General features: G+C 36.5%; 1 protein-coding gene across 8 annotated transcripts in view; it reads left to right on the top strand.

Annotated features, from left to right (window-relative positions):
- Window positions 1–15,538, top strand: part of EIF5B (eukaryotic translation initiation factor 5B) — a 69,371-nt gene that overhangs the window by 36,575 nt on the left and 17,258 nt on the right. For 7 of the 8 annotated variants that reach the window (XM_027128824.1, XM_027128828.1, XM_027128822.1 and 4 more), the window contains 3 exons: window positions 4,106–4,392; window positions 13,514–13,621; window positions 13,799–13,909. In XM_027128824.1, coding sequence (XP_026984625.1) covers window positions 4,106–4,392; window positions 13,514–13,621; window positions 13,799–13,909 — 506 coding nt within the window. The remainder of the gene's footprint in view (window positions 1–4,105; window positions 4,393–13,513; window positions 13,622–13,798; window positions 13,910–15,538) is intronic. The other variant, XM_027128821.1, reaches the window with a different exon arrangement.

The following is a 15,538-nucleotide window of genomic DNA, read 5'->3' as shown; positions in this document are numbered from 1 at the left end:
CCATGGTTCCTAAGTCCTCATATGGATCCTGATTTTATTAATAAATGGTTTTTCAGAAAGTCATTTGTAAGATAGTTGCCTAGGCTTTAGAATACATTTTTTCTCAGAGTGATAATGTTACAAATGGGGATAAGTTATTAAAGCTAGCCTACCAAAAAAACCTCTTGAACTTAAAATATAATACAAAGATAATACAAACGAATTGTTTAGTTCCTAATCACTATGAATAAAAAGTGTTTTTGTCATTTCTTCCTGTCTTTTTTAGGGTTTAATTTGCTGGCTTTTTGCTAACTTTGAAATGAATATTTGGCTCTGTTTTTTCAGTCGTTTTTTAAAACTACAGATTTTTCTTTAAGCCTGGCTTTAGCCAAATTCTGTAAGGTCTGATACGTTGATATTTTAAATTTTCTATTTTGATATATTAATTTTTACCTGTGATTTATTTAGAAGTATATATATATATATATATATATATATATATTTTTTTTTTTTTTTGCCGTACGCGGGCCTCTCACTGTTGTGGCCTCTCGCGTTGCGGAGCACAGGCTCCGGACGCACAGGCTCAGTGGCCATGGCTCATGGGCCTAGCCGCTCCGTGGCATGTGGGATCTTCCCGGACCGGGGCACGAACCCGTGTCCCCTGCATCGGCAGGCGGACTCTCAACCACTGTGCCACCAGGGAAGCCCAGAAGTATATTTCTTAATTTATGAAAATGAGGACTTTACGTATCTTTGTTACTTCCTTGTGATCAGAAAAATACATGGTTCTGTCCTTTGAAATACGTCGACTTAACCAACCATTTGTTGGGCTGTAAATTATTATGAATGTTTCATATGTGGTTGGAAAGAGTTTATATTCTGCATTAGTTGGGTGACTTGTTACCTATATTTAGTTAAGTTTGCTGATCATTTTCACCTCTTACGTTCTGTTCTGAGTTTTTTTTTCTGGTGTGCTTTTTCTCTCTCACTGAGAGTTGTGTGTTCAAATCTCCCATCGTGCTTGTAGATTGTCTGTTTCTCCATGAGTTATATTAATTTTTGCTTTACATATTTTGGTGCTATATTATTAGATGAATGTAATCTTATATCTTTCTGATGAAATAACTGTTTTATCGTTTTATTTCTAGTGATGTCTTTTGCCTTAAAGTCTACCTTATCTGATATTAATAGCTATGCCAGCTTTAATTTACATGATCTTCTTCTGTCTTTATTACACTTTCTATATCCTTAAACAGCATATAGTTGAGGTTTTAAATCCAGTTTGTCAATTTTTATATTTTACCTAGAGTACTTAGCCCATTACATCTAACATTTGATAGAGTTAATAAAGTATATTGATTATATATTTATCATCTTATTAAGTTCTTCTTAAGTTCTTCTTCTGTTTCTTTTTCTCTCCTTTCTAACCATCTTCTGGATTATTTGAATTTTTTCTCCTTTCATGAGCTTGGAAGTTTTGTACTTTTCTGCTTACTTTTAGTGGTTACTCTAGAGAGTTTTCACGTGGATCTTTTTTTTTTCCCCTTTCTCTCCATCCTCTCACCCAGTATTCCTCCTCCCAGTCCTTATCTCCTCCTCTCACATCAGCCCCACTAGAAGATGAGGACTTGATTTCTCTGTTCCCTGCAATGCTTGTGGCAGTGCTTTGCACATTAGACACCTCAAACAAGGATCTGTGCAAGAATAAGTGGATGGGTGGGCAGCTGCTCTGTGTAATCCCCCCCCCACCCCCGCTTCCTGATAGATGCCTTTTAAATCCTCACAAAAGCTGAGAGGGGCTGAGGGGGTTAGGAAAGTTGTGAGAGGGCGGGCAGCTGTCCTTAAGTGGTGGAGCTGCATCTGGAGCCGCCTGGGCCTGATTCCAAAGCCTGCCTCATCCCCTCTCCCTCTACGGATTCCATAACGAGATGGCTCCTGCCCTCAAATCTGATGAGAGACAGAAACTAATGCAGAAATTTAAAAACTCTGCCTGGCAAATAACAGGCGCCAATAAACACGTTTCGTTGTTGAAGGAGCGAAGCCCTAACAGTGGTGTGCAGACATTTCTGTGGGGCCCAAAGGAGACACCTAAGTGTGTTGGATGAGGGGTGAGGAAGGGGCTGTAAAAGGCTTCTAGAGGGGCACACTTGAGGGGGACCTTGAAAGGTAGGTCCTTGCCAGGGGTGCGGGAACAGCACGGAGGGATGAAAAGAAAGCAATCTGAGAAAATGGAAGACCTTTAAAAGCCACGATAGGGAATACCCTTAGTGTTAAACCTCCCCCAAGCACCCCCATGGCTCCAGCCCGAGATCAGCAGACAGTGCTGGGGCCTGACAGGCTACAGAGCTGGCAGCAGGTTGGGGGACTACGCCGCACAACGGCTGCACCCTGCCTTCCCCCGCTCTGCCCAACCCGGACCAGTGCTCCTTGGCCCTCCGACTGGGCCAAACATGGATCTTTGAACTATCACTGTCTACTGTTATCTTCTTTCCAGGCAATGTAATGACCACAGAATACATAAACAACATTTAACCAATTCTCAATTTATATACCATTGTTCTCATTAATTTTAATTCTCTGTTTTAAACCCCATAATAGCTTTTTTTAAAAAGCAGTCAGTATATATTTAAGTTTACCCACATTCTTAGCTTTTGTTGTGCTTCATTTTTTTCCTGCACCTCTGACCTTTATTTGGGATCATTTCTTCCAGCCTGAAGAATACCTTTTAGAATTTCCTTCAGTATGCATCTGTTACTGAGACATTCCATTTTTGCTTTTCTGAAAATATCTTTATCATCTTCATTCTTGAAGGTGACAAACTGAATGAGGAATTCTTAGTCGTAATTTTATTAATACTTTGAAGATATTAGTCCCTTGTCTTGGCTTTTATTGTTTCTGTTTAAAAGTCAGGTTACCAGCCTAAATTTTTCATGTGTCTTGCGTTTTCATCAGTTTTATTATGATGTGGCTAGGTTTGTTTTGTTTTTATTTATTCTGCCTATATGTTTTTATTAGTTTTGCAGTGTTATGAGCCACTGTTTCTTCTCAGGGTTATTAGTTAAGCCTATGATAGACCTTCTTACTCTATCACTGTATCTTTTCCTCTTTTCTGTATTTTTTACCTATTGAGTCTCCATGGTTCATTGTAGATTGTTTCTTCTGATCTGTGTTCTGGTTCATTAATTTTCTCCTCAATTGTTTGCAACTGTAGAAATAATTTGATGTCAAGGTTGGTGTTTTCTTCCTCCAGAGAGAATTTATATGTACATCTACCAGGAGTCTGAGTGAACTAGCAATATAGAGTCATTTTATTCCACATGTGGAATTTAGAGGATCTGGAGGTGATATGCCAATAATGGGGAGGCCCTGTTTACTTCTCATTTATCCTTACTGCTACAGTACAGTTTTTCAGGATTTCACCCCACAATAAGGGTATTACCCAGTGTCCATCTCCCTCGCCCCATGGAAATCCTTGGTAGGCCTGAACTCCCAATGCCTGGACCCTTAAGCTTTGAGGGGCCACTAAGAGCTGCATAGCTTTTCAGCTGCCTCCTCCAGGATCCGCAAATGACCCCAGGGGGAACAAAGTACTAGGCATCGTGTCCACCTCCCTGGGTTTCTGTCCTCTCTTGTATCCTAGCTTAGTAATGTTTTTCTTGTTTATTAGCTGAAGTATGGTTAATGCATTAAGTTTTTACTGTTAAGTGGCAGTCTTCATTGTAGCAATGTAGACAAACACTTTGCATTTATGATGTATGAAAACATTAATTTGGAATTAATGCTGTATTAAAATGTTACTCCCTGGGCTTCCCTGGTGGCGCAGTGGTTGAGAGTCCGCCTGCCGATGCAGGGGACACGGATTCGTGCCCCGGTCCAGGAAGATTCCACGTGCCACGGAGTGGCTGGGCCTGTGAGCCATGGCCGCTGAGCCTGCGCGTCCGGAGCCTGTGCTTCACAATGGGAGCGGCCACAGCAGTGAGAGGCCAGCATACCCGCCCCCCAAAAAAAAAAAAATTTCACTCTCTTATTTAGTACATGTTCAGTATTATTTTCCCTTTAAGGTCTCTATCTTGATAGAAATCTCATTGTTAACTTTCATTTATTTCAAAATCTCTTTTCCTGAAAGTAGGAAACACGGTGCATATAGAAGTAAAAGAAAACCCTGAAGAGGAAGAGGAGGAAGAGGAGGAGGAGGAGGATGACGAAGAGAGTGAAGAAGAAGAGGAAGAAGAAGGAGACAGTGAAGGCAGTGAAGGCGATGAAGATGATGAAAAGGTGTCAGATGAGAAGGATGTGGGGAAAACATTAGTTAAAAAGCCAAGTAAAGAAGTGAGCTCGGAATCTGAGTATGACTCTGATGATGATCGAACTAAAGAAGAACGGGCTTACGACAAAGCAAAACGGAGGATTGAGGTATTTATTTTTCCTCTTCTCTTTCCTCCTTTCCTCCCCACTCCTCTGTGAACATTAGAACTATACAACTAAAGGCTTTTATTGAGGAGCACTTTTAAAAATAGTCTCGGAGTGGTATCTTTGTCCGGTTTTTGTGGAGACATAATAGGTCTTTAACAGTGGTCTAACCCAAGGACCTCACTCTTACCTAAGACAGAATGGTGACTGCTTCATCATTTTTTTCTTTTTTCCTCCAAATTTTAATGTGCTCTTTGACAGTTTATCGGTATACAGAGGTATTCCGAGCTTATGCCCTCTAGTTGAGTTTTTGCCTTATGTATTTAGGTTAGTCATTCTGAGGCATCTGATCCCTTTAGTTGTTTAAATCTGGTGGGTTAATGAGGCTTCTATCAATATTTAGTCAAGTTCACATACCTAGCCGGCTTAGTGTTTGGCCTACTTAATGAGGTAGACTTCTACTACTACTTCTACTAGGCTTCAAGAGAAAGTTTTCTTTAGTTATGTCAGCTTAGCATAAATAATACACTAAAAACTACTTTAGTTTGCTTTGAGGATGCTAAACTATTTTAAAGCTAAAAACTGTTCTTAGCTTTCCTTTTCTTAATCTTTTCATATGTAATTCTAGTTTTTAATTTTTGTTTTAATACCTATGTATCAGTATTTGCCTTTCCTTCTGTAAAGTCTAGATAGGAATAGATTTTCTGAATCTCTAAAGGACTAACAAAGTCTATTATTGTAAACTGGGGTTTCTCAACCCCAGCACCGTTGACATTTTTGGGCTGAATAATTCTCTGCTGCGGGGGACTGTCCTCTTCATTTTAGGATGTTGAGCAGTATCTCTGGTCTCCACCCACTAGATCCCCTCCCTTCTCCTGCACGTGTCTCTGCTTCTTCCCCACAGCACCTACTCAGGCCAACTCCCTTGTATACCTATGTGTAAGAGAGACAGTTTGTGTACTGTGTTTGATGATTTAAAAACAAACAGAATGGGTGTAATCAGAAAGTAAAAGTTCCCCCATTATCTCACTCCCCAGTGAGATAACAAGAACTACCCTTGTTAATGAATCTGTTTATCAGCCTCATGTTAAAAAAAAAATTCATTAATAATTAGATAATAAATTTTGTGGATGCATATTTTTTTCCACATAACAGTATGCTATGGGCTTCTTTAACTCAACAGTTTTTAAACAGCTTGGTTGAGATATGATTTACGTACCATAAAATTGACCCATTTTAAGTGTACAATTCAGTGACATTTTGTAAATTTACAGAGTTGTGCAACCATCACCACAACTCAACTTTAGAATATTTTCATCACCCCAGACACATTCCTTGTGCCAGTTTGCAGTCATTCCCCATTCCTAGCCCCATGCAACTACTAATCTGTTTTTCTGTCTCTAGAGAGCTGTCTTCTCTGGAAACTTCATTATAAATGCAATCCTATAATATGTAGTCTTTTGTGTCTGGCTTATTTCACTTAAGCCTATTCATCTGTGTTGTTGCTCTATTAGTACTTCGTTCCTTTTTACTGACAAATAGTGTTTTGTTGCACAAATATACCACATTTTATTAGTGTCCATTCACCAGTTGAAGGATATTTGACTTTCCACTTTTTTGGCTATTATGAATAGTACTGTTATAAACATTCTCATATGAATCTTTGCATGGAAACATGTTTTTATTTCTTTTGCATATGTTCCTAGGAGTGAAATTGCTGAATCATATGGTAAATTTGTGTTTAACTTTTTCAGAAACTACTAAACTATTTTTCAGAGTGGCTCTGCAACTGAAAATTTTTATCAGTTGAGGGTTCTAGTTTCTCTACATCCTCACTAATACTTGTTACTGTCTGCTTTTCCATTATAACCGTTCTAAAGGATGTGAAGTAGTATATCTTATTGCAGTTTTTAATTTGCATTTCCATGATGTTGAGCATTTCTTTGTATGTTTATTGGCCATTCCTATAATCTTCATTGTTGAAACATCTATTCAAATTTTTGTCCATTTTTAAATTTTGGAATTTGTCTTTTTATTATTAAGTTGTAAGAGTTCCTTTCATTTTTTAAGTTTCTTTTGAAGTGCATAAATTTTTAATTTTGTTAACATCCAGTTTATTAAATTTTTCTTTTACTAGAGCATGCCTCTGGTGTTGTATTGAAGAAATCTTTGCCTAACCCAAGATCATGAATATTTTGCCCTGTGTTTTCTTCTTAAAAATTTATACTTTTTGTTCTTGTATCTTTAACTCTATGTTAAGATAATTTTTTTGTATGGTGTGATGTAAGGGACTAACATCATTTTTTAATGAATTTAACCAGCATCATTTGTTTAAAAGACTACTCTTCCCCCATTGTGTTGCCTTGTCATTTTCGACAAATCAAGTGATCAGAAATGTGAGAGTTTATTTTTCGACTTTTGAGTTCTGTTTCATTCATTTGTATATCTGTTCTTACGTCAGTACCATACTGTTTTTGATTACTATAGTTTTATGGTCAGTTTTGAAATTGGGAAATGTAAGTCTTCCAACATTATTCTTGCTTTTCCAGATAGTTTTGACTATCCTAGGTCACGTGCTTTTCCATACAGATTTTAGGGTCAGCAGTTTCTGCAAAAAGTCTACTCAGACTTTGATAGAGATTGCATTGGATCTGTAGATCAATTTTGTGGAGAATTACCATCTTATTAATATTAAATCTTCCAATCCATGGAAATAGGCTGTCTCTCCATTTATTTATATCTCTTAAAATTTCATCCAGCAGTGTTTTGTAGTTTTCAGAGTATAGGATTTATGATTCTTTTGTTAAATTTATTGCCAAGTATATTTATTGTTTTTGATGCTCTTGTGAATGGAGTCACTTCATTTAATCTTCCATTGTCAGTATAAAGGTGCAGTTGATTTTATAGATTGATTTTGTATCCTGCAACTATACTGAAATTTTTTTATTCCAGTAATTTTTCATGGATTGCTTAGGACTTTCTGTAATCAGTGTCATGTCATCTATCAAAGACAATTTAATTCTTCCTTTCCAAACTTACTGCTGCTTATTTCTCTCTTTTTGCCCTATTTCCCTGGCTAGACCAATACATTGTTGAATAGAAGTGGTAAGAACAGACATACTTGCCTTGTTCCCAGTATTTGGGGGGAAAATGTTCAGATTTTCACCATTAACTATGATATTAGCAGTGGGTTTTTCACAGATGTCCTTTGTCAGTTTGATGAAATTCCCTTTTTTTCCTAGTTTGTGGTGAGTTTCTGTTGGTGAGTGGATGATAGATGCTTTTTGTATATTTATTGAGATGGGTTTTTCCCTTTTTGTATTGATATATGATGTATTATGTTAATTGGTATTCAACCAACCTTGCATTCCTGGAATAAATCCCACTTGATCATGGTATATAATCCTCTTTATATGGTACTGGATGTCGTTTGTAATATTTTGTTGAGGAATTTGTGATCTATACCTATGAGAATATGGATCAGTAACGTTCTTATCTTAAGATGTGTTTCTCTGGCTTTGATTTCAGATTAATATTAACCTTGTAGGATTAGTTGGGAAGTGTTCCATCCTTCTCTACTTTCTGCAAGAGTTTGTGAAGGATTATATTATTTCCTGTTTTGAATGTTTGTTGGGATTCATCAATAAAGCATTTTGGGGGGGAGGATTTTAAAATTACTAATTCAGTTTATTGTATTGTCATTTTCTTTTGCATCTTGAGTCATTATCAGTAATTTTTGAGTTTCTAATTATTGGTTTTCATCTAAGTTGTGAGCATAAAGTTGTTCATAGCATCCTTTTACAGTCCTTTAAGTTTCTGTAAGGTCAGTAGTGGTGTCTCCTCTTGATTCTAATTTTGGTGATCTTTGTCTCCTCTTTTTTTTTTTTTTTTTTTATTGGTCTGTCTGGCTAAGGGTTTTCCATGTTTTTGAGCATCTCAAACCAACTTTTGGTTTCATTGATTTTTCTTTATTTTTGTTTGTTCTCTTTTTAGTTGATTTTTTATTCTGTTCTTTATTATTTTCTTTCTACTTTGGGTTTAGTTTCCTCTTTTGCTAATTTCTTAAGGTGACAACTTAGATAATTGATTTGAGACCATTCTTTTCTTCTCCACATCATATAGGCATTTACAATTACAGATTTCCCCTCTAAGGTACTGCTTTAGCTGCATCCCACAAATTTTGACTTTTTTTGGTTTTCATTCAACTCAGATTTTCTAATCTCACTTTTACTATTTCTTCTTTGATCATGCATTATTTAGAAGTGTATTGTTATAATTTACAAATATTTGTGGATTTTCCTTATTTTCCTTCTGTTAATTCTAAATTCTGACCATTGTGGTCAGAGAACATACTTTGTATAGTTTCTGTCATTTTAAAGTAATTGACCTGTTTTATCTTCTAGCATATGGTCTCTTCTGGAGAATGTTTCTTGTGTACTTAGGAAGAATGTGGATTATGCTGTTGGTGGGTCTGGTGTTAGTTAGGTCAGTTTTGTTGATACTTCTGTTCAAATTTTGTATACATTTGCTCATTTTATGTATAGTTTTTCTATCCATTATTGAGAGTGGGCTATTGAAGTTCCCAAATTTATTGTTGAATTTTATTTCTCCCCTCAATGTTTTCAGTTTTTTCTTTATATATTTTGGGTCTCTGTTAGGTTTGTATGTGGTTATAATTGTTATATTCTCTTGAGGATACAGATATGTCTCTCGTCTCTAATAACATTTTTTGTGTGTTATTAACATAGCCATGAATCTCTTATAGTTATCATTTGCATGGTATGTCTTTTTCAGTCTTAATGCTTTCAGTTTATGTCTGTGTCTTTGACTCTAAAGTGTCTCTTGCTGACAGCATGTGCTTTAATCTTGCTGTTTTATCCAGTCACACAATGTGCCTTTAAGAGCATTTAATTGATTTACATTTAAAGTTATTATGGGGAATTCCCCACTGGACCAGTGGTTAGGACTCTGCACTTTCACTACTGAGGGCCTGGGTTAAATCCCTGGTTGGGGGACTAACATCCCATAAGCCACTTGGTGGGGCAAAAGAAAAAGGAAATGGAAAAAAGTTGTCATAGATGTGATGGAATTTTCTTCTCTCATTTTGCTATTTGTTTTCTACATATTGCATGTCTCTTGGGTCTTTCTCTTTTTTTAAGTTATTTTCTTCATGGTTACTCTAGGCATTACAATATGTATCTTAACTTATTATTTTCTATTATTAGTAGCTTAATTCTAGTTAAAAAAAGATTTTGTTCCAATATAGATCTATTTCTTTCTTCTTCCTTTATGCTATTATTGTTACATATATTATGTATTATTGTTACATATATTATGTTTATAAATGTTACAAACCCAATAAAACAGTGGTGCTATTAATGTCTTATTTGATCTTACATCTTTTAAAGGAATTCAGAGAAGAAAGGAGAAAAATATATTGATAGTCTTTAATATTAGCCTAAATATTAACGTTTCTAGTATTCCTTATTTCTTCCTATGAATTTGAGTTTCTGCTGGTGTCATTTTGTTGCTACAGTATAGCTCCAGTACCTCCCTCGCCTTGCCTTTGATCTTTGTTATATTTGTTACATCTTTATCTGTTATAAGATCAAGCATACAACTTTAGAATTATTTTTGAAGTTATCTTTTAAATCAGCCTTTAAGAGAAGAAAATAGAAAAAGGTAATTTTTACTGTGTTTTATATTTACCTATATAATCATCTTTTACCATCACCCTTTTTTTCTTCATGTGGCTTTTCGTTACCATCTGGTGTCACTTCATTTCACCCTGATAAACTTTCTGTGATATTTCTCATCATGCTAATCTTCTAGCAGTGAATTCCTTAGTCTTTTTAAGTCTGGGAATTCTTTATTTTACCTTCATTTTTAAAGATAATATTGCTGCATGCGGAATTCTTGCATGACAATTTTCTTCTCTTGTTTAGTCCTTTGAATATGTTACCGCATTGCCTCTGGCCTCCATTGCTTATGATTAAAATTAAGCTGTTACTCTTATTTGGGTTCCCTTCTACACAGGGAGTGATTTTTCTCTTGCTGTCAAGATTTTCTTTTTGATCTTGGCTTTTAACAATTTAACTAGGTTGTGTCTTGGTGTGGCTATCTTTTGTATTTATCCTACTTGGAGTTTATTGAGTTTTTTAGATGTGTAGATTGATGTTTTTTGTCGAATTTTGAACATTTTCTGCCATTATTTCCTCAGATATTCTTTCTGCCTATTTCTCTGTCTCCTCTCCTTCTGGAACTCCACTGGTGCACTTGAGAGTATCCTGCAGATCTCTCAGGGTTCTGTCCATTTTTCTTCATTCCGGTTTAATTTCTATTAATCTATCTTTAAGTTCTTTGATTCTTTCTTCTGCCAGGTTATAGCTACTGTTGAGCCCCTTCAGTGACTTTTTAAATTTGTTACGGAACTTTTTAACTCCAAAATGTTCAAGTTATTTTTTTTAATTATAATTTTTTTTCTATTTATTGATGTCCTCTTTTGATGAGTCATCATCACACTTTTCTTTCAACATGGTTCCCTGTTTTTGAGTCTTTGTCTGATAAGTCCAAAATCTGGGTCTCTCAGAGGTAGTTTCTGTTGACCACTCTGAATTCTGTTAGCTCCTACAAATGTGGTAGTTTGGGTTTTTTGGTTTTTTTGCCTAGTGCATCAGGTGGACTAATTCTGTTATGTCTTTAGCTTCTATTGTATGCAACTGCTGATGCCTCTTCTCAGTTTTGTTTTCTTTGTTTTTGTTTGTTTTCATTTTTTAAGTTCTTGTTAGAGGACCAAGGACCTCTTTGGTCTCTTCTGACAACCTTGTAAGGGGCACAGCCTTCTGGACCACCGGAGATTAGTAGTATCTTATCAAAGCCTGGTTTGTCAGTCTTGTTCCACAAGCCTCCCTGTTAAATGTCTGACTGATCTTCCTGGTTATCTCTTGTCTCACCAGTATCAAGGCCTTAGTCTAGTTGTGATTTTAGTTTTATCTTTTTGTTTGCCATTGGGGTCACTCCTGGTTTTGGCAGTGCCCTACAGTGTGAAATCCCCTGTCCCTCTCTCATATCACTTCTGCCCCATGGAGCTGTGGGAGTGAGAGGAGTGTGATGGAGCAACTCCAGTCTGAAACTCCACAGTTGCTCTTACTGATGGTCAGTAGATTTTCTTGAATTAAATGTTTCTCAATTTGTCATATGCTGTTGGCCAACTTCTAGAGTCTTTAAGTGGCTGTTTCAACAATTTTGTCTAGTTTTATCTTTTCTTTTTAGGGAGAGGACTTGCTGAGCCTCCTCATTCCATCCTTTAAGAAGTCCTGCCTCACAACACCTTTTAACAGCTCCATGTTGTCTTCCATTTTATAGAAGGATCCTAATTTAACTTTGTATCCGTCTGCTTGGGCTGCCACAACAAAATACTGCAAAAATACTGCAAACTGGGAGGCTTAAATGACAGAAATTTATTTTCTGACAGTTTTTGAGGATAGAAGTTCAAGATTCAAGAGCTAGCAGGGCTGTTTTCTGGTGAGGACTCTTTTCCTTACTTGCAGGTGACTACCTTATTACTGAGTCCTGACATGGCCTTTCCCCTGTAAGTGCTGAGAAAGATTTTTGATTTTCTTTTATAAGGACACCAGCTCTATTGGATTAGGGCCCCACCCTTAGGACCTCATTTAACCTTTCCATTACCTCCTAAAGGCCTTATCTCCAAATAAGTCACATTGGGGGTTTGGACTTCAGTGTATAAATTTGGGAAAGATACAGTTCAGTCCATAACACACTTCATGGTTCTGAAACCTTGCTATATACTATAATTTTCTGACATTCACCACAGACTTCCTAAGTAAGACTCTCCATTGTGGATAGGATACCTATATGATTCTATGCAACCAGATAGGTATCAGCCCTGGGGTTTTGGAAACACTCATTAAGAAATCCTCCACTAAAGATTAAGTGGTTCTGATTCTTGCTATTATAAATACTCCAGTGAGCAAACTGTTGTACACCTGTACATCTCTGTATACTTGTCATTGCTTCAGAGCAAATACTTAGAGGTAGAATTTCTGAGTCGTGGTCTATATATACTACATTGCCCTCCAGAAAATTTCAGCATTTCATCAAGTATGGGAGAGAAAGGCAGTTTTCAACCATATCAAGTTCTAACTAAGGTCCCGTTTGCTTTTGAGTCGTACATGTTGTGACGCTGTTGTGTACTACTCTTCGCTAGTAAATACTTGCGTCTCACTTTTGACATTCCAAAATGTCTTTTCATTACAGTTTCTATAGAAAGAATCAGTGTCGTGGTAGAAATGAAAGAGTTCTTAGAAAAACGGTTTTTTAGATGGAAAATAGTGATAGTTTTGTAAATGACATTGCTTCAGACTTTTTGTGAAAAGTGTTATTTCACTTGAATGCCAGCTTTACTGTACTTCAAAGGCTGTCATTTTAAAGAGGAACTGCTAGCTTGTGTTTTGTTTGGTTCTCAGAAAGCTGAAGTATTTAGAAGTAAATGATACAGTAAATACATTGTAGTTCAAGGACAGGCTTTCTCATGCTTAGTGGTTACTTAGGAAGGTAGGAAGTGTCATTTGGATGTGTCAGGCTGAAGCTTGCAGTAACCATGTCCTAATTGAAAAGACATAGCATTTGTACACTGGATACAGCTTTGAAATATATTGCTTTAAAATTTTTAACAATTCTTAAGTTCTAATGAAAGTGTTGGAATGCTAGTGTATACCTCTTTCTATGTAAACCTCCACGTAAGTTAGAGGTTGTACTATATAGTAAGTGTGACAAAATGATCAATTCCTTTTTCTATTCATTATATTCCATTAAATTAACCACGTGCAAAAGTGTTCAGAAAGTTTGAGCCAACACTTTACACCATTCTTATTCATAATTAGTAGTGCTGCTCAGAAATCTCTTATAAACAGGTGTCTCCTTGTCCAAAGGTTGTAAAGTTCACATCGTAAAATGCAGTTACATGTAGTTAAAGCAGCAAAACAAGCAGCAAAACCTGTATGCAGGTTGTGGCATTCCCTTGCAAAGGCAAAATAATTTAAAGGAAGATGGTACTGAGTGTTTGAAATAGTATTTAATTTTGTGGTTTTTTTTTTATTCCTAGAAACGGAGACTTGAACATAGTAAAAACGTAAATACAGAGAAGCTACGAGCTCCTGTTATTTGTGTACTTGGACATGTGGACACAGGGAAGACAAAAATTCTAGATAAAGTAAGAAAATGTGTGCATTGATACATAACTTTTTGAATAAGTGAATGATACCTTATAAAAAGCTAATAGAAACCATAGCACACATGGGCAGTTCTGTTTACAAGCTGCTGTTTTCTTATTGCTTTTGCTTCTTTTTGCATTTTGAAATTTGAATCTGAATCTGCCATCTTATCCCAGCTCCGTCACACGCATGTACAAGATGGTGAGGCAGGTGGTATTACGCAGCAGATTGGTGCCACCAATGTTCCTCTTGAAGCTATTAATGAACAAACGAAGATGATTAAAAATGTAAGTACACTGTATTTCATGTGTTTTAATCTCTGACAAAAATTAACGTATAAATTATTTCAAACACAGAAAAAAGAACAGAATAGTATAACAGACCCATATGCTCACCGTTCATAATTAACACACGCCATCTTTAAAGACATAAACCATTAAATGTTGTAGGAGTCCTCCTTCCCTCCTGCTCCAAGAGGCAGTCACTATTATGAAGTGAAGTAATCTCTAAATGTTGATATTCCAGTCCCATCATCTGATTACTTCTATAGAGTCCTCATCTACTATTTGGTCATTGAGTGATGGGATGTGGAGGAAAGGCAGAATAAATGCCTGATCCTTCACCTTTATTAACCAGCTCTTAAAATAAAGAGTGATTGGTTTGGTTTGCTATTATATTATTATAAACTCATGGATTTCAACATATTTACTGTGTTTTTTCTTACCTTTTTATTTTTTTTTATTTTTGGCTGTTGGGTCTTCATTGCTACTCACGGGCTTTCTCTAGTTGCGGCGAGCCGGGGGCTACTCTTCGTTGTGGTGCATGGGCTTCTCATTGCGGTGGCTTCTCTTGTTGCGGAGCACGGGCTCAGTAGTTGTGGCTCGCGGGCTCTAGAGCACAGGCTCAGTAGTTGTGGTGCACAGGCTTAGTTGCTCCACGGCTTGTGGGATCTTCCTGGACCAGGGCTTGAACCTGTGCTCCCTGCATTGGCAGGCAGATCCTTAACCACTGCCCAACCAGGGAAGTCCCTATTTACCGTGTTTTAATCCATTTCAGTTATTGTTGTGCTGAGATAGTTCCATCTTTGCCCAGTGATTGGCTTCTGAGTCTTTTTGATACAGGTTCTAGTAGTCTTATTTGTGTTTGGTTACATCGTGCTGTCTGATGTAACACATAGCACGTTATTACATGCTGGTATCTCTCTTCATTCCTTATTTAGTCTCAGTTCTGTGTATAGAAAGGGTCTGTGAGCTTATCACTCAGTTTTTGTTTTGTGTGTTTGAAATTGTTTTATGCAGCTTGTTTTCTGGTAGATTGCTGAAGAAGGAGTAATGGGAATAATATTACTTGAGTTTTTTAAATATTTAAGAGTTACTTTGTGGTCTTCATCCTGGAAAGTTAGTTGGCTACATGTAAAATCTTTGGTTCACATTTTCTTTCCTTAAGTATCTTGACTGTTACTCCAATTTCTTCTGACAGAAAGCATTGCAAGTTTGATTACAAGCTGGTTTTCATCCTCGTATAAGTTATGTAGTCTTTTTGCATCTTGCTTTTGGTTGTTCTGGGTCAGTTTTCCCGTTACATGGTGTTCCATTTCAGTATGTAGTTTAAAATCTTTATTTTAGGACAGTTTTCTTGAACTACAGTTTTCTGAATTTGTAATTTAAATTTTATTTTGGTTGTTTCTATCTGTTACTTTTCTGTGCTAGTCACTGGGGAGTTTATAACAGCTTATTCCACCAGTTTCCAGACTCTAAATCTGGTGTTATTTTAGCACATAGTTAAAAAGCATGATTTTTATTAGGCCTGTATGAAAGTTCTCAGGATAACCTTTATATGGCAATTGTCATTATGTTGTTTGTATTCCAGACAGCGAAGTGGAAATAATTATGGTGAATTTTGATCTAAGACCACCA

This window comes from Aethalodelphis obliquidens, unplaced genomic scaffold (assembly GCF_003676395.1).
Source record: "Aethalodelphis obliquidens isolate GAN/ISIS:26980383/991018 unplaced genomic scaffold, ASM367639v1 scaffold35, whole genome shotgun sequence".
Classification (NCBI taxonomy): domain Eukaryota; kingdom Metazoa; phylum Chordata; class Mammalia; order Artiodactyla; family Delphinidae; genus Aethalodelphis; species Aethalodelphis obliquidens.
This window is presented reverse-complemented; position numbering and strand designations above follow the sequence as displayed.